General features: G+C 35.6%; 1 protein-coding gene across 1 annotated transcript in view; it reads right to left on the bottom strand.

Annotated features, from left to right (window-relative positions):
• Positions 1-21046, bottom strand: part of LOC127657239 (nesprin-1-like) — a 173120-nt gene that overhangs the window by 129978 nt on the left and 22096 nt on the right. Inside the window, 7 exon segments of the mRNA XM_052145940.1 lie at positions 1093-1202; positions 4233-4429; positions 4710-4885; positions 4993-5085; positions 9331-9351; positions 9555-9638; positions 10173-10268. Of these exon segments, the coding sequence (XP_052001900.1) occupies positions 1093-1202; positions 4233-4429; positions 4710-4885; positions 4993-5085; positions 9331-9351; positions 9555-9638; positions 10173-10268 (777 nt within the window).

Genomic DNA, 21046 nt, shown 5'->3' with positions numbered 1-21046 from the left:
ACCAGCCAATTTACAAGTCCTCGTTCATCATCATGATACTTTACTGGGTAAATATAATTTAGCTTTTATTGAAATCAAAATAGCATCCTTTATTCATGCCTTTCTATTACATTTCTAAAATGCTTTTTTTCCTGCACTAAGGATGCAACTACGTAACATTAAACCACAAACATTTTGAATGAAATATAGTTCTAACAAAATGTATTAAAAGAAAAAAGTAATGGGCTACTCTTTTAATTTTTCAATGATAATCTTGTATATAAATTCCTGTAACCAAATAACAGGGGTGAATTAACAAAATGGTTCTTTGAAAGGCTGTAACCAAATAATTACGATTTATTTTAAATTAAACATTTAAATTTTTCTCCCCAATTTGGAATGCCCAATCCCCAATGCGCTCTAAGTCCTCGTGGTGGCGTAGTGACTCGCCTCAATCTGGGTGTCAGAGGATAAATCTCATTTGCCTCCATGTCTGAGTCCGTCAATCCGCGCATCTTATCACGTGGCTTGTTGAACGCGTTACCACAGAGACGTAGCACATGTGGAGGCTTGACGCTATACTCCGCAGGCATCCATGCACAACTCACCACGAGCAACAACATTTGTTGATGACTAATCTGAATATTCAACATCCCTCTATGGTGGTGCCAAAATGTCGATTACAGCCTTTGAACGTTGAGCTTAAACTGGGAAATTCATTGTAAATAAGATTTCTTAAAAGTTCTGCAGTCATTTTTAAACCTAATTGCACCATTTCCTGAGAATGACCAACACACTAAATGAATCTCATGCCGGCAGAGAGGTAATCAGCTCTTACCTGTAGAGTTGGGATAGAGAGAGCAAATGTAGGAATGGAACGAACCAGCTACGAATGCGTATGGCAAATGACACAGATAGAGAGACAGAGTGAACACAGAGCAATGCATTATGGGTGTGATTGTAAAGTAAAATGAATGGATTCCACTGTGATGGACTAAACTAAATGATTAGTGACAAATGAACAAGCACAACAAGCAGTGGCTGCATAAAATAACAACAGTGAGTGATCAGTGTATCTTTAGCTGGTACATGCACGTAAACAGTAAGGCGTACCTCCTCTTGCTGTCCATCTGTCTCGGATTGGTGGGCATCTGGGTAGTGCTTCAGGAACTGAGCTACGTATGTCATTATTGATTTCTCATCAGGCTTGTCCACATCCACATCTGCAGACAAAAAACAACAAACAAAAAAAAAACATGGAGAACTCAAAGATCAGAGCTGATCACCACAAACTGCAGGATTAAACACCTCAGGGGACGATCTATGGATATTGTGCCCTTGAGCAAGGCACTTTCTCTGTCTCTCTCCCTCTGTCTGTATGTCATATCACTCATCCATCCATCTACTCTTCGATCCATCCATCCATCCATCCATCTATCTATCTATCTATCTATCTATCTATTAGTCCGGCAATCTAGATAGATCTATCCATCCAACTATCTAGCAACACCCTAGCAACCACCTTGCAATACATTACCATCATCCATCCATATATCTATCTGTCTGTCTGTCTGTCTGTCCGTCCCTCCGTCCATCTGTGTCTGTCTGTCTGTCTGTCAGTCATATCTACTCATCCATCCATCTATCTATCTATCTATCTATCTACTCATCCATCTATCTATCTATCTATCTACTCATCCATCTATCTATCTATCTATCTATCTATCTATCTATTAGTCCATCCAGACAGATCTATCCATCCAACTATCAAGGAACACCCCAGCAAGCACCTTGCAATACATTACAATCACTAGCAATGCCCTCGCAAGCATTCAGAATTGCAATGGCTTATTAATGCAAGTACACAAGGCATACAGTCTACAACTTTCAAATCTCAAACTTCACATTTCTCTTTAAATTGCTTAAGTATTTAAACTACATAAGGCATAAATAACCATTGAACTTCAAGACATTTTAAAACGGTTTTAATCTTTCAGGCTAAGCTCAAATTCAAAGTTAGCATTGACAAACATTCTTTTTCTAGTTAAAAAATGGTGCTGTTCTTTTGTGGCATTGCATAATTTTACCAGCTGTGGTTTAGTGCTGTGAAAAAAAGACTCTATAGAGCTGGTCAGGTGGCAGATTGTACAATATGCCAACACAGAAGGCTAACTGGATGCTTGTTCCCCCCAAAATAAGGATTCTGGTTAAGATTACTTGGAAGTGACTGTCATGTTTTGGTCTACAATATAAATGACACAAAGTCATACCTCAAACATGAATTTTGAATTTGGTGGTTTTTTTAAACATAAGTTGCTAACAACTACATCAGTTGTTGTACACTCACCTAAAGGATTATTAGGAACACCATACTAATACTGTGTTTGACCCCCTTTCGCCTTCAGAACTGCCTTAATTCTACGTGGCATTGATTCAACAAGGTGCTGAAAGCATTCTTTAGAAATGTTGGCCCATATTGATAGGATAGCATCTTGCAGTTGATGGAGATTTGTGGGATGCACATCCAGGGCATGAAGCTCCCGTTCCACCACATCCCAAAGATGCTCTATTGGGTTGAGATCTGGTGACTGTGGGGGCCATTTTAGTACAGCGAACTCATTGTCATGTTCAAGAAACCAATTTGAAATGATTCGAGCTTTGTGACATGGTGCATTATCCTGCTGGAAGTAGCCATCAGAGGATGGGTACATGGTGGCCATAAAGGGATGGACATGGTCAGAAACAATGCTCAGGTAGGCCGTGGCATTTAAACGATGCCCAAATGGCACTAAGGGGCCTAAAGTGTGCCAAGAAAACATCCCCACACCATTACACCACCACCACCAGCCTGCACAGTGGTAACAAGGCATGATGGATCCATGTTCTCATTCTGTTTACGCCAAATTCTGACTCTACCATCTGAATGTCTCAACAGAAATCGAGACTCATCAGACCAGGCAACATTTTTCCAGTCTTCAACTGTCCAATTTTGGTGAGCTCTTGCAAATTGTAGCCTCTTTTTCCTATTTGTAGTGGAGATGAGTGGTACCCGGTGGGGTCTTCTGCTGTTGTAGCCCATCCACCTCAAGGTTGTGCGTGTTGTGGCTTCACAAATGCTTTGCTGCATACCTCGGTTGTAATCAGTGGTTATTTCAGGCAAAGTTGCTCTTCTATCAGCTTGAATCAGTCGACCCATTCTCCTCTGACCTCTAGCATCAACAAGGCATTTTCAGCCCACAGGACTGCCGCATACTGGATATTTTTCCTTTTCACACCATTCTTTGTAAACCCTAGAAATGGTTGTGCGTGAAAATCCCAGTAACTGAGCAGATTGTGAAATACTCAGACCGGCCCGTCTGGCACCAACAACCATGCCATGCTCAAAATTGCTTAAATCACCTTTCTTTCCCATTCTGACATTCAGTTTGGAGTTCAGGAGATTGTCTTGACCAGGACCACACCCCTAAATGCATTGAAGCAACTGCCATGTGATTGGTTGATTAGATAATTGCATTAATGAGAAATTGAACAGGTGTTCCTAATAATCCTTTAGGTGAGTGTATATTCTTATCTGGGTTTAAGGACTACAAACTGAAGTGCTCAATACTTGAACATTGCTAGTCTTTGCATCAAATACTAAGGCAAGGCATTGGTTAAACACTGAAGATGAATCATCAGGTGCTACAAAGACTTCATTCCACATTAGATGTTGCAATGACTTTAGTCCCAAACAAGTCTTTTTATGGACTCTTCAAAGGGCTTATGCCAGCTCACATAATGATGCCATGCCTGCCTGTATCTGATCTCTACATGTCATGCTTGAATAGCAGCATGACCTACCAAAATAACTATAATATTGTCTGTCTTTAATGAAGCCTGATGATGGAGAATTCCAGCTTGATTATGCAATGCCTACTTACATTAAACTCAAAACAAATGAGTGGCTCTTGAAAAGCACAATAGGCCATTTACCAAACTAAATCTGTTCTACAATATTAGCCACAACATCAAAAGAGACCCTTACAATTAATTACTGTGGTTGTACCATGGTACAGTGATCGCATCAAATGGTAATACTATGATACTTTGATATACTGTATAGTGTACCATGGTACTAAATTATTACAATACACCATTGTTTTTAAACGGTACTCCAAGGTAGTTTTACCATGTACACATTAAAACATGGCGTTACAATGGAACATTTCCAAAAATGCATGGCATTAAAGCGAGTCTTGAAGCAGCATTGGTACCTTCAGGATCTAGTAAACGTGGTATTCCAAGCTCATTCTCTGCCACGCTGAATGCTTCTTCCAGGTTCTCGCGGTTACTTCTTCTTCTTACAAGGTCCATGTCAACGAGTTCTGGCCGTATGGCATGTATAACGGAGTGAAAAGCCACGCCACTGCGCCAACTACGACCAAAGTCTTTAACTTCAATCCCCAGACACCTTGTGATGAGAGATAATTAGAAAATCATTAAAATTATTAAATTAAATATTACATTTTGCTTAATTAATATAATTATATATAACCTTTACAGTATATTAATACATTTATATTACAATAATTCAATTGAAATAATAAAAAATGATGATTATTCATACACAATTCTTGTTGTTTGATGAAATATAGTCAATCGTTCAGCTTAGAATTTACTATGACTTCCAATGTAAGCACCAACATGTCAAGTTAAAATTATTTTCTTATTATTTAAATATTCTTTCGTACTTGGTTGCTGTGCTTTGGACCCATCTGAGCAGGGCTCGTTTGGCATTGCCCTGAAACTTGACCACCTTGCGTTTCATGGGTGGGCTGCCTGTCTCTGAGCTGGCCATGCTATCCACGGAAGAGGCACTGCTGGATAAAGCCTGAAGGGCTTGCAGATTACTGGTCAACTCCTCAATCTGCAAAACGATTGTAAGAACAGACCATTAACATTAAAATATAGTGCATAACGTAGACTTGTATGAAACAAAATCCAAATCCTACAACCATAAATGGCACACTTTACCTGGAAATAGAGGATAATGGTCCACATCAGCCCCAAGACAATGGATGGGCGTCCATCAGCGATGTCAGTTGCATTAATATTGACTAGTTTGATCTGCAAATCAAATATTAAAGTTGTTTATGATCGAGACCCTTAATTTACTAAATAAAGCAAAGACAGCCGTGCAACATAGATGCCTCTGGTTCCCCATTTAAAACAGTATATAAAGGGTCAGGTGTGACAGCACAAATAAGCCAGGCAAAACCTAGCATCTGTTGTGTGCATCACTAAATCACAAATACTAAACTGTCCAACTTGCAAGCATTTTAAGTAGATCTTTCTCAACTTCCTTCAGGTGCAAAATTACAACAGAAAGAGAATAAAAAAATAATAATAATAATAATATGGGTGAATTAATTAATTAATTAATTAAGTGCTTATTTAAATATTGCAAAATTTGTCATGCTTTAAAGGTGCATTCAGTTATTACCTGGCAGTGTCAGAAGTTCTCAGTTACCAATATCATTGGAAACATTTTCTATTCTATTTTTGTACGTTTTTTTATTCCGTGAGTGAAAGCATCTAATAGAGCGCAATAATGCCCACACACTTTGTCAGCCATCTTGGTTCTGGAAGTATTTTCCCATAACTTTCATGAACACCTTCATAAATGAGTTCTAAAGCAAGAACCAAATCAATGAACTCTTAGTTGAATCGCAACATTACAAACTTTCTTGTAAAACAAAAAAGTATTTGAAACTCAATCAACAAAGGTACAAGACAGTATGCTTAATATTACTTAATGCAATTCATGAGGAAATTAACAATCACATGAAGCAATAATTAAAAAAAAAATTACAAATATAAAACTAACGATTTAAAGTTGCTGATTACAAAATATGGGCACATTCAATGTTAAGTTTATTGCAAAATATTCAGATATATACAAATACATTAGTATTTTCAGAGAGGGATGTCCAGATAGCATTTTTCTGAGAACAAGTCCGATACATGTTGGTTTGTTTGTTTAGTTTTTTTTCTGAATTCCAAGTCAACAATTTATTCTTAATTTTATCATCAAAATGGTGATTAAATAAATGAATTCCTTAAACTTAGAAAGTATAACAATTAGTTATCAACATAATATTGTAATATTATGTGGTGGCGGCGTAGTGGGCTAAAGCACTGAACTGTTAATCAGAAGGTTGCTGGTTCGATCCCCACAGCCACCACCATTGTGTCCTTGAGCAAGGCACTTAACTCCAGGTTGCTCCGGGGGGATTGTCCCTGTAATAAGTGCACTGTAAGTCACTTTGGATAAAAGCCTCTGCCAAATGCATAAATGTAAATGTAATATTTTTATCAAATTATGTGATTTTATACAGAACTTCACTGCACAACCCAAAATCTATCTATCTCTCAACTAATTAAATTGAGCTTTTATTTTGGCGGAGCTTTTATTTTGTAGTGTTTCTTTGTTGTTATGACCAAGGAGCTCTGAAATTATAACGGTAGCTTCCCACTCTGGAAAAGCTATGTGACTCAAAGTGATTATTAAACAGTAAAAGTCTGCTAATTAATTAAATATGTAGTTTGTATGTGCCTAAAAAGTGAATTAGCGCTCTGCCTTCTGTCATCTGCAACAAGCGCAGATGAGCGTGCAATGCTCAAGATGGTGTTTTCCGTGTATCAGTCAAGGATTTCTAAATGGTATGAGCACTTTGTGTCTTTATGTCTGCACAACACCGACTCCACACATTTACAAGCACTCATATTTAAAGGACCGCATAAGCAAACTATATACACTATATATATATATCTCATTAAATCACAGCTTTTGCTGTAAAATAATCTCACTAGGACATAACATGATTTTAATTTGTGTGCTGAATGTTTACGAAAGGAAATACATTTGTCAGATGGTATGGGTTTTTGGTATCGAAGCATTTTTACGAGCACGAGTACAAGTACATGAGCATAGTATCGGCCCCGATTCCAAGTTTCAGAGTGTAGAGAGACTGACTTGATTGTGTCATTCGCAGATCACAGTAGTGGGCGGTCACTGCAGAGCTCTTTTGGTGCACTTTGTTTGCCGCGACTGTCTGACTGGTGGATGATTCTCTGTTGGATCATGGGTAGTGTAGTTCTTCGTCAGAAATTACACAAATTTTAGTTAACTAAAGTTAAAATACTGCAGACTGATGGCTTCAGCAGAGGCAAATACCATAGCAGTAGGTCTGTCTTTAAAGGTTTGTGAGAAAATGAATGGGATTTGTACTTCCTGTATAAACTGATATTGAGATAAAGTCAGTAATATTTGGCTGGTCATGTGATCTAAACACAGCACTACTTATGAATGTGTGCCCAGCTTTATACTATTTGTAGGATATAGCAGCTTTTTCTCTAAAACCGATATGACAAGTGTATTCATTTCATGTGAGTGTACAAATTTACATATTTTTCTAAATCTACAATTACCATTTTTTTTCCTTCTGTTTAACAGTTTAGCAATTAGCTAAATAATCACTGAGTGCACCTCAAATAATATTAGGTAGCCAAACATTTTCGCATCTAATGAAAAATAAGCAAATATGAACACACAAAGCATTTGTGAAATAAGTGATTTTATAGATAATAATTAGGGCTGTCAATCTATTCAAATGTTTAATTTAATTAATTTCATAACATTCCGATTAATTAATTGAATGAATCTCAGTTATTTGCATATATTATAAAATTATTATATTATGTAATTATATCAGTGGTGTCGGAATTCGTTAACACGTTAACGCTTGCAATTTATTAAAAACATTTAACGAGTTAATTTTTCGTAATCATGATTAACACATTTACCGTTAATACAGCATTAACAAGTACAAACACTTCTTGGGAAGACGGAATGTATACATTACTTTGTAATGTGTACGTCTGGATGTATGAACGCAGCTTCACGATTGCTGTAGCAAATAGGATATAGCCACAGTCTCTTAATATTATTATTAACTGACTATGTAATATTATTACACAGTCAGATTAATATTGTGGAGTATGAGTACTCAAGACATAAGATATTTTACAGCATTTCTATCTTTATTCTGTGGAAGATTTTGTAGAGAAGATGTAAATAAACCATTCAATTGTTGCATACTGTTTTTTTTTTCTTTCCTAATATGGAAATAAATGCATTTTGACTGAAAAAGAGATATATATGGGGTCAACTATATAGTGTCATATTTCAGCATTTTCAAAATCTGTGATTAATCAATATACTAAAAAAATTGAATCGCGATTAATCTCATAATTGTTTGTAGTTAATTGCAATTAAATATTGTATCTACTGACAGCACTTAAGTATATATATTCATTCTTGTTGCACTCTAATCTGTCTTGGATAGTATTATTCTGATGCAATTGAAATTTGTAATGCAGCATTTTTGGTACTACTACCTCCTTACGATGAATCGCTTACGTTTTTTTATCCCTCTTTTGTATGTTGCTTTGGATAAAAGCATCTGCCAAATGAATAAATGTAAATGTAAATATATGAGAAGGCTCCCAAATAAAAATAATTCAATATAACTTATACATTATAATGCAATAATATAGAAAATATATACATGTAAAAAATAAATCAGATTTCAGATTTTTCAGAATGTATTGCATTATTGTGGCAGACGATTAAAGCATTGATTAGACAATACAAAAAGTATTTTTAGAAGTCAATATATTGTATGTTTTATTCCCATTTCATTGAACAAGCCTTGACAGCAGTCCATTTAGCAATTGATTTGCATTGGTTTATGTGTACGTGTGTCAGATAGAAGCTTTTGGAGCATTTCACTGGTGTTCTGCATCATACATGCTGCGTTTTAAGGATGCTGTGGTTGAAATCGCATCTTAAACCCTTGCATTCCCTTTTGTGTGTCCTTTGTCCAATGTGACCAGCTCCTTCTGTGGCTGCACTGCTTGTGAGGTTTGATGCTGACAAGGCTCAGAAAAACAAGACGTCACATGTACTTCAAGCTTCAACTGGTCCGATGGTAGAAAAATACATACTTTTAATATGGAATTAACATAGCGGCATAATTAATTGAGCTACTTTTTTTATTACAAATGTTTTCTTCATAATTAATCGCACTGCATTAATGCATTTAATCGACAGCCCTAATAATAATTACTCATGGTCAGCATTCAAGAAGATCATAAGAGATGCTCTCAAACTCACAAAAGAAAAATGTCTCTAAAAAATTTTTATAATCTTTCAGCCAGTAGCAACTGAGTACAGTACGCATCATCAAATGCAGATATGAATAACAAAAGCAGATGTTTGTGAGATCTGCAACTAGGAAAAGTACTGACCGGACATCCTTTGTATACAGACTACGATAAGGCATGGTAAAAGAGAGGACACAGTTACAAACACAGAATGAATGTTTGCTGGACTGGGACATTTCATATAGGCTGGTCATCTTTGAAAAGTATGTGTACCCTTCCAATCATCACACAAGATTGCAGATATGGATGGGAGTGTTTTACGATTGAATATCACCATAAAAACAAGACAACTGGGTAAATGCACCTACCCTCCTGCCCTCCAGGAACTTCAATGCAGTGCCGATGTTGGACACCCAGTGGATCCTTTTCAGCTGGCGGCCCTGCTCACATGGCTAATTGAAAACACAAGCAGTTTATGGATCCTATTCACAAACTTGGATGATGTATTTCCACCTTAATTTAGCAGGTTATATCTAGCAAACTTTTTTATCTTACATTTTTAATGATATAACATTAATATACTTTGTCTAATATTACCCTGGCATTAATTACAAAGTAAAAAAATAAATCTGCTGAGGGAGTGACAGTAAATTTGGCACGTTTCTCACTCTCTCTACTATTTTCCTCTATTGGAAATTCTTGGAAAGATGGATTTTTTCTTTTACTGTTGGAGCAAAGGGAACACATAAATAAGATTTGCCCCTGTATCTCAATAGACGTTTACCCCGCTACAGTTTACTTCCACGTTCTGAACGTGGAAATGTGAGCAAACTCCATTTGGGGTTGAAATTAAAGGCTTCTGTTCAAGCAGACCAGTTATTGATCACTGTGATTACTGATACATGTCTGAAGACACATTGAATGTCATGCAGATCTGTATACTGTTTTGGTGTGAAATCAGGACATTGTATCATAGAAACACTTACTAATCTCTGTCCAGACAGCACCTCTAACAGAGCCAGCAGTTTTACCCCATCCTTGATGTCCTCAAAGAGGTCGTTGACTTCAAAGGGAGGTTTGTGCTGGAAAAGAACAGAAAGAATAGAACATTTTCAATTGTTAGAAAGTAATTAACTACATGAACCTTTATAAAAACAAACTTCCCCTTTTCATTGGTCAAAACATACAGGCCTTTTAATAGTGCTTGCCAAGGCTTGCGCGGAAGTAAGAGTTTATTAGTGGTAGGCTATGTATGGTTTGATTATTATCAATGCACACTCTTCACCTAACTTCTCCTCTGTCTCACAACTCACTTCAATTTGAATTGTCATTAACATACAGCAAGACTGACTGTCTGCATACAAACTTGTGAGCACACAGAGAAACTTTAACTAAAACTTGCAGATTATTGGTGGTTTTGATGATGCAAATTTGATGCTGTGACTAATGCTTTGACATCTCATCTAACATATCTATTCTCCAAAATATGACACTACATTTCTTAGGCTACTGAAAATATTATCAATGCATAGTCCCATATAGAAGTGTTTGTGGATCTGTGTTATGAGTTTGAGGCTTTTGCATGCATAAGTACTCACCAACAAAAAAGTACTATGGTATTTTACCATGTTATTAGGGATGTAACGATTTATCGGCCAAAGATCGGTATCGGCCGATATTCACCTTGTTGACTATCGGCAAATACGATGTCATTCACTGATGGCAGTGGCCGATGTTTATCTGTTTATATGCGTTGGTTTTTTGCGGTCGACTTGGACAATAGTTGCCTACCCAGCTGCATATTCTGAGAAGATCCAACAGGTGTTACTATAATACCATCACCAAAGCGGTCAATTCTGGTGACTTTGAGAAGCATTTATTTATTTTCTCGAGTATGAGTAGCATTCATGTAACCATTGGCTAAAGCATTTCTTCCAGTAACCGTTCAGTCAGATGCGTTTTCACACTAAAAAATCAAAACACACCACAACGAATAGAGCAGAACGCATGAGTTTTATCAGTTGAAGAAGTTTTTTTTTACTTGAAATGGTGACTAAAATTGATGTGCTCCCGTGAGAGATGTTAAAAACCCAGTGAAACGTGACGCAGTTGTCAAAAGATATCCATCTAGCAAATGTTTACATGGAAGACGACTGAAAAACAGTGCGAGCGGATGCAAAAACACGTTCAGTTTGAACAGCCCCTTGTTCACATGGCACAGCACTAGCTGAAGTTTCTCAAAGTTACCTCTCAAAAACATTTAGACAACCTTTTGTTTCAGTTGACAGTAGGTACATTTACAGTGTATCCAGCGCTGTATTCATAAATATCCAGATGCTGTTTTACTGTGTGAAAACCGCTCCAAATGATTCAGTGAGAGAGCTATGAACGAATTGAACCGAATCACGAATCAATTCAGACCATTTTGTAAGCCCGTTTTGGCCAATTCACTGAAAAGAACCAACTCAAAAGAATTATCCATTCGCAAATTGAGCATTGCTAGTTCTTTTAAAGAGCCATCAGAGTTACGGGGCACATTTCATGACTGGTGAATTATTCGGAGAGAAAATATTTCTCAGGTCAGTCGGAGCGCTCATGTTACACACCTCACTTGCAAAAGTATGGGAAGTTTGTGCTTAATGGAAACACAAGAACTTTGCATTCTGTATGAAAAACACAAGAGCTGAAAGATGTATTTATGTTTGTATTTATTAATAATTTATCTTTTATATTTTATTGCTTTTATAATCACTTTAACTTGAATTACAAATATATATTTTTTGGGCTATGTAATGAAAAATTATTCTCATTGAGTAGGCTAAAAAGGCTCTTGAAATAGTTATTTTTCACAAACCAAAATAATCTTTGTCATGAGAAAGAAGGTTATATTAAATGTTGTTTCATAAATATGTATGGGGGCAGTGGTGGCTCAGTGGTTGAGGCTCAGGGTTACTGACCAGAAGGTTGGGGGTTCAAGCCCCAGCACCACCAAGATGCCACTGTTGGGCCCTTGAGCAAGGCACTTAACTCCAAGTTGCTCCGGGGGGATTGTCCCTGTAATAAGTGCACTGTAAGTCGCTTTGGATAAAAGCGTCTGCCAAAATGCATAAATGTAAAAATGTAAATGTATGATTGAATTTGTGCTCATTCAAAGACAGTGTGATGAAGGGCTGAAAGACTTAATAACAGCTCATTTATTTTTTATAATGAAGATTTCTTTGCTTCACTGGCACAAAAGGGGGATTAAATAACAAAAACAAAATAAACAAAAACTAAAAAATCTGTATCGTATCAGCCATCGGCCAAATTGATATTTTAAACATCGGTATCGCCCCAGAATTTCACAATCAGTGCATCTCAAATATTTTTGTTTTTTATCTCTCTATTTTAATATTATGCCAAAATCATGTTTCTTTGGGCCATGTGCTATGGTAGTAGTGCTATGGTATTGTTTGAAGTACCTTTGATTATCAGGTCTATAACTTGGTACATTAATATGGTAATCCTTTAGTGTTTTTGGACATGGTACCATGGTATTACCATTATGTTTGGACATGTACAGTACATGGTAATACCATGTTTTTGGATATATACCTTGGTAATACCATAATATTCTTTGAAGTTCCTTGAGAATCATATCCATATACCATGGTATATGAATATTGCAGTCCTTCAGTACCATGCTATACTGTACACTATACTATAGCATGGTACTGTCACAGTACAGCAGCACATATACATATGCACAGCAAAAAACTCAGGACAGCTGCCCCTGTACAAACATGATAAAAAAAGTGCAAATGTGCTTTAAAACGTTAAAGGAAATGGAGACAATAGGAAAAGATAACAGATGTGTTAGAGGTCATACAAACAGAGTCAGAACTTTCCATCATGATAATAGCTACATCAGTGATGTACAAACACATTTGCTTCAATTGTGCTGACTATTGAGAAAAACAAAAAACAAAGGAAGTATGAAATGTATATTTAGATAATAATAATTAATATGGGACCACTGTCACATTTCACTGTTGTACAGATTATTTGACTGATTATAATAACTGGTTATCATTTTTAATCTATGCACAAGTATTCACATTTGATTACAAAACAAAACAAAACATGCAAAACATTTTATTTTATTTAACTAGTAGATGTTTTATGAATCTATGCAAAAATATTAACATTTGAACTGCAAAAACATGTGAAACTTTTTTTATTTAACCAGTACATTTTTGACGAATCTATACATTAATGTTCACATCAAAAACATTTGAAACATTTTATCTCTTCGTTTTTGTTTAATTTATGCAAAGATATTCACATCTGAACCACAAAAACATTTGACATTTTATTTTATCTCTTCATATTTTGTTGAAGCTTTGCACAAATATTAACATCTGAACTACAAAAAAAAACATGTGAAACATTGTATTTAAGTTTACCTGTTAATTTTTGATGAATTATAGGAAAACATTCACATTTGAACTACAAAAACATTTGAGTTTTAATTTTATCTTTTCATTTTTTGTTGAATCTTTGCACAAATATTCACATTTGAACTACAAAAAAAAAAAAAAGTGAAACATTGTGGTCCCAATTTTAGGAGCGCAAACGATAAGTGCAAGGCAATGCCTTAACTCATAAGTGCAAAGTCAATGGGCATGAATGAAGTATTGGTATTTTCATGCAAGTCTAGGCGCAAGTGGGTTTGGCGAAATCACGCATGCAAGGGGCTAATTGGTTCAAGGGAGGTCCTATTCCCTGTCCAGAACCAGCGATATAAACAAAGAGCACATTCATAAGAAGTTGGTAGTATAAATGGACTGTATGAAATAAATGAGAAGAATAGAAATATGGATTTACATTATTTTGCACATTAACAGCGTCCTTGTTAAATGGGATATGCTCCTTTTATACGCACAGAAAATTTGGCTCATGTGAATTTAGGCTCTGTTAAATTACAGAGAATGTAAATATTATAACTAATTTTCATCTACTGATACACAAACCACAGCTAGTATTAACAGTGATTGTATCGGCACTTCACTTCTATTGGTCGACATTGATTTAAACAAATTTTATTAATGTATTTAAACAAAAAAATTAAACTAAAACTAAAAACTATAATAAAAAAATTATATTATATATATATATATATATATATATATATATATATATATATATATATATATATATATATATATAAAATCAAACATTTTACTCTCCACAACATCTTCCACCAGCCCCTTTTGCAGTGACTTAAAAATCACTCTATGACAACGGGTGGAAAATTACTAGGCAAAATTAAATAATATATACAATTATAAATATACAACAATAATATTACACATAAAAATTATAATAATAATTGAAAAAATAAATCATGACCTCTAGAAAGTTTAACATAAATCTCGTAATTTTTTGGTTTCAACAAACGGCTTCAACAGCGATCGTCAAGGACATAATTTGATGGTCTTTACTTTCAGAATTTGGATATGAACTTTATTAGCACCTGCTGGTGAAATCTCCAAACTGTAAATGCAGGAACTGAATTTAGACTTTGCGCTAAGATAAGACCTGCTTTTGAAACGTCTTAGCGCAACAACCAAATTCTGAGGAAATAGCTAATTGTGCTTTGTGCCACTTCATTTACATACAATAAACCCACAGTTTGTGCACCTACACAAACAGTAGCGCAAACACTCCCACCCATGCTTTGCACTGGCACAAAAATTGCACATAAAATATCACTCATGAAAACTGGATAAGCCGAAGCGCATGGTCGTTGCGTTTAGCACTTTAAGCACACACGAAAACTGTATTTTATTGTACCTGTTAATTTGTGAAAAATCAGCAAAATATTCACATTTGAACTACAAAAACATTAGACATTTTATTTTCTATCTTAATTTTTTGTTGAATCTGCACACATACATTTACATTTGAACTACAAAAAATATTGAAACTTTTGATTTTATTTTATCTCTGCAATTTATGCCAAGAAAGAGTATACACGTTTAAACTACACAAACAAAACAAAAACCATGTGAGACATGTTTTGATAAACAACAAAATCATATGACTTAACTTTTAGGAATCTGTGCACAAATATTCATACTTGAAAAACAAAAATCAATTTAAAATACTGAACTGAAACTAATATCTATATCTAAAAACATTCAGACAGACAGCAAATCCGCCAGGCCAACAAGCAGACAGAAAGCAATGTAATCTGTAAGTACTGCAGGTGGCTGCAGGCTTGCTGATGGGGGTAAAGCATTACTTTGCATATTCTGCAGCTCAGTTAGTATGCACTGAGCGTGTGCTATCTGTACAGCATGAATGCTGGCTCGCTGCATTGACCCTCTGCCTGCACACATTACTCGGACTCTTGAAACTTTTCATTCTCGTGCATTGAACAGATTCTGTTAAACAAAAGACAACTCAGTGCAATCTGTGCTGACTGGAATCCTTAAACCCTCCATTTGTGTCAGATTATCCTTTCTTTGTGCCTTCCAAAGTGGCCCGTCACCAAAGCAACTAATCATGCATAATGAGGCGAGAGGGAGGGGCAACAACACTTCTCAGCACAATATCTCACAACACTTCCACTTTAGTTTCTATAGACAGCATATGGGTCATTGTATAAAACCATGTATCTCTCATTAACATAGGCTACATGTATGTGCAAATAATGACTTTAACAATGACTAGATGATGTCAACTTTAACTTTGTGTTAATACAGGCATTTTTTAAACACGTCAACCAAATATCCAACAACCTTTGGATTTCTTTCATTATCTCCCAGTCCTGTGTTTCCAATTTCTTCTTTCGAAATTAGCAAATAAACATATTTTGATTAAAAACCAATTTAAAGAAATAAAAGATAGTATGTCTTTATTTTCTATGTATTTAATTTTAGATTTAGTTTGCCAATTTATCTCTGACAAAACATAAATGTTGTGTCTGTAGGTTATGTGTCAACCCTGTTACCACCATAACTATCCCTTATTAAAATAATGTACTATTCCATAATCAAACCTTTTCAAGATAAATCAAAATCTGCAAGGACATGTACACTGTATGTCTCCTTTGGTAGATCAGTTTGTCTAATGTTTTGTTACCTTTGTCAGTAGAGGATGATCTTAAAATATCAACCCTTTTATCATGACTGGATAAAGTAAACAATGATTATTGAAAAGTGGATTTAAAAATAATGATGATCTTTTAATGAGAATTCTGTAGTTTAATAACCTTGTCCATAAGGCTAGTGTGTCAACCCTGTTTCCTTTCTAATAATCTTTGCATTGATCTTGAGATTCAGAATTGACTTCATCAACACTTAAAGACATTCTTTGTCTGATAGATTGTTAAAACATTTTTAAATGGAAAAGTGACGCTAACCAAAGCCTACTTTTGATTTTAAAGTATCACAGGGCTAGTTTGCTATTGTTGATTCTTAATCACACCATGTAAACTTGCTGCGCACAAATGTCAAAGATGTCTTCCCACTGAGAATTGTTCCACCCTCTCACTACGACCATCTGCACAATCCTACAGTGTCCAAGACTTCCAAAAAAAAAAATGTGAAAGAGTTTAAAGGGATAGATCAACCAAAAATGAAAATTCTGTAAACATTTACTCACCTTCATGTTGTTCCAACCCCAAAACACACTGAAAGTCATAAAGCCGTAGCTCTCAAAACTCAATCACATTTACACACAATTCAAGCTTGACACATCACGAGCAACATGAAACACATGAGAACCCAAGCCGTCTGGCGTCAACATTGTCAAGCCTGTCTTGATGCGATAATTGAAAGCTACTCCATGGCTTTGGAAGACTTGGAAAACAGCTAATTTTATAGTGCTTTTATGTCAATTTTAGATGTCAATATTCCCATAACGTTTTTGTTATCCGGTAAGAAGCAGCATGAACATTCTATAACATTTCTCCTTTTTTATTGCACACACAAAAAAGTCAAACATATGGGTTTAGAATGACATGAGAGAGAGTAAATGATGACACAATTTTCATTTTGATGTAAACAGAATTTTAAGGGAATCATGCTTTTAGCAAAACAGCAGCGAATGTAATACAGTATGACAGACAGACATCGCAAACAAAGGCCACATCCACAATATCCACTGTTTTCATTTGAAAACTCTGTTTTCTGCTCCCTAATGTCACCGTTTTACAAAATATGTGGTATTGGAGAATGTTTTCGATAGTCTTAATGTTTGGCAGACTGATCTCATATACATTACGTGACAGTGGAAACATTTTTACATAACAAAATTGCGTGCTTTATTACGTGTTTCGCTGCAGTTTCCCAGTGAAATATCCAGCAGGGGGGCGCCAAAAGCGTGTGAACTGATGTCGGCATCAGTCAAGGTTTTAAGGTGGATGTTAGAAGGAGGTTTTGGTAAATCTACCCAATAGTGTCCTAAAAACTAATGCGAGATGAAAATAAATTTTCTGAAGCAACCGCGTCACTTTGGCTACGTTCATACTGCAGCTGAATGTAACCCAAATCTGATTTTCTGCTCAAATAAAATAATTTGTAAGGTTGGTGGCACTAATCAACTAGAAAACGCCGGCATTGGCCGTGCAGCTTATACACACCCACGAAATGTATATGCTTAAAAAATACATTGTTGCAGTTCATGAACCCTTTGTACTGTAAGCATAAACCCAACTGTTTTTGAAAGTCTGTTTATGGTTTTTTGTCTTAAATGTACATTATTTAATATGTATATCACTGTGTCTGTTATGGCATTAATAGAGCAGTGAGGTTCGCCAATTAGTTTGCACTAAGCTCGTAATAAAATATCCAATAAAACGTTTAATTACATGCAATGTTTTAGACAATGAATTGCAGAATCACACTGTGAAATATTTTTACTGCAAGGACTTGCAATTATTACAATTATTTAAATAAAGAAAAGACTGTGAGCAGTATTTTCTTTTATATTATTTTTAATATATGCATCATATTTTATACTATATATGTAATTCTCAATGTACATTATTTCAAGTGTTTTATATCACTGTACCTTGTGTTATTTATCCAGGCATTACTCCAGGTGTTAAAAAAAGAGAAGTTGAGTTCTGGAGTCTGGAATAAAGACCTACTTGCAACAAAATACATGTGCAAATAAATATCCAACAGAGCTTTCTACTCATCTTTCTCACATAAAAACTACAGATTATATACTCCTCAAAATGCATCAACAGCTTGGAAAGAACATACTTAATTAGTTATGCCAAAATAGGAAAATAAATGCTTTAACAGCGTTCAATATATTAATCTCAAACAGCTAAAGGGTGTTAATCACTTTAAGGTTAGGACTCCATGCTGAGAAAATGGCATCAAGTTCAAGCACTGAAAAGACAGATGTTTTGTTTGAAAAAATAACTCTGTCACTGAGAAGATCTGACAAAATGACAAGCTGATTGGAAATTTTTTACAGTTTTAGTGCATTTTTAAATATAACCTTGTTAAAGTCAACCAAACCATGAAGAAAATGCAACATTGTAACTATTTTAGCCCCTGTTTTCGGAACAATCAAGCAAGCTCTAGGTCTGAAAACGCCCCAAATCACTATATTGCAATTGCCACTCATGTTGTTGTTTTGTCAGAGAGAGATAGTTGCGGTGAGTCGTTATACATATGTATCACCCCTCCACCATTTTTAATCAGCAAGTGTGTCATACCTCTGACTGAAGAGAGCGAGATCTCAGCAAAACAGTCTGCATGTGTGACACCCTCGGCCAAAACAAGTTGTTTTGAGTCTGCTAATGTAGAGCCAGCTTAACACTTCCTGAGCATGCATAGAACAAACCCAGACATGTTCATTATTTTAATATGTATAATGAATTAACTTATTAAAATTGTTATCAGCATGTTTTTTGTTTGTTTTGTTTTTTTTTACCAAAAAAGGACACTTATTGATGATCTAATAAAATATCCACAAGTGATGGAAGACCAGATTAATAAAGTAATGTTAAATAAAGTCATTTGCAGTCATATGGTGGAATTTAATTACCATTAAAGTTCAAGAATGTAATATTAAGAGCAAAATAACCTAAAATCGAAGGACAGCAGGAAAAACGGCATTGTACTGTATAAATGTAAGGTAAGAGTTTATGCAATTATTTTAGATTTTCATTGACTTCCTTGTGTTTGCATTTTGATACAGTTATAAATAGAGAAATATAGAAACAGTTTTTGCATAAGTGACATGGGCAAACATCTGTGTAACATAGGCTAAATCTACCGCTGCTGTTATGATTGTGGGATGCAGGAGAAGGCAGACGGGAGGTTTGGATCCAAACGCGGGTTTTTATTAACAAGTTTAAACAAACAAAATAAACAAACACAGGAACAAACGAAAAGTCCACGATGGGAAAAAGTCAAATTCAAACACAAAATAACATCAGAAGAACTCAGATTGAAAAACATCCACGAAGGGCAAAAGAACATCAGGGTGAACATTAACAGCGAACATGAAACGATAACGATTGACAAAACAGCGGGGTTTAAATAACCAGACACGATGATGACAAAATAACAATCAGGTGTGGACAATAACGCAGTGCTGGCAGTGAGGGCCGGGAATGATGGGAAATGTAGTTTTTACAAGGACAGTGAAACACAAGGAGGACAACAAGGAAAACGTGACATGGAACGTGGTCAGTGACGAGTGAAATGGAAAACACGGGGCAGACAACACGGGATCATAACAGCTGCATGTTTTCATGCGCATTTTTTTAATTCAAACGAACCTGTTGAGGCCTTTCATTTTATTTTATTTTATCAAAATTAATTAAAGGTTATAAACCATAACTTGCAAGTGCTGAATGTTGATTAAAAAAATAAATCACACTAAATCTGACCTGGACGTTCACACTGAAGGCACATCGGAAAAAATCTGAAACCACAGTCTTCCGACTCCAAAGTTCAAGACTCTACCAGGTGAGCTACCGCACAAGCTAATCACACTGGAATAAGTGTGTGAATTTAGGTGGGTCTGTAATACAAGTGTTAAAATATATTGTTTTCCAAATTATGCATTTGAGGAAAAGTGTTTCGATATCATAACATAGCAGTGTGTGTGCAACAGAGCGAATATTAAGTGTTTATAAAGTCACAATCAGCCATTGTACTCAGTTGTTTCATCACTGATTTGTGTGAAAGTGAATATAACGCACAGTTGTTGTAGTTCCTCTAGTGTTAATTTCACCAAGAAACTGTGGCGAAACAGAACGTGGCACGTCAAAGCAAAGATTTAGTTAAAGAAATGTTCAGTCTATGAGACTAAGGTTGTAAATGTTCTACCAAACAGATGAAAAGCTTTAAGGTTAATGTGTTGTAATATAGTAATTTGCCAATAGGTGTCACTGTTGTATTGTGCCATCTAGTGTGCTGCTACAGTTCTGTTCTTTTTCTTCGTTGCTTTTACCTCTCGTTGTTTTTCTTCCGTAATAAAAAGCATGTGAAACTTCAATAGGTTATGGGCCCAGATCTTCGCTAAAAGCAAAGAAGAGGTACTTTTACACAGTTTTTTTGTGTGTGAAATAGACAGTGTTCTGGAACTCACAATGGAGGATAAACTGTTTATTGAAAAGCTGAGTGGGCCAGAGAACTGGGCAACATGGAAATTTCAAATGGAACATTTGATGAAAGCTAAAGGACTATGGGGCATGGTGATGGAGACTGACAACGTGGCAGAAGGAGCAAATGCACAGGCAAGAGCAGATTTTGAAAAACGGAAGGAAAAAACGTTTTCTGTGTTGGTGCTGAATGTGAGTACGCCTCAGTTGTACCTGATAACAAGCTGTAAGACCCCTAAG

The sequence above is a fragment of the Xyrauchen texanus genome, chromosome 16, assembly GCF_025860055.1.
Source record: "Xyrauchen texanus isolate HMW12.3.18 chromosome 16, RBS_HiC_50CHRs, whole genome shotgun sequence".
Classification (NCBI taxonomy): Eukaryota; Metazoa; Chordata; class Actinopteri; order Cypriniformes; family Catostomidae; genus Xyrauchen; species Xyrauchen texanus.
The sequence above is the reverse complement of the archived record's forward strand: the minus strand, read 5'-3'. Positions and strand labels throughout refer to the sequence as shown.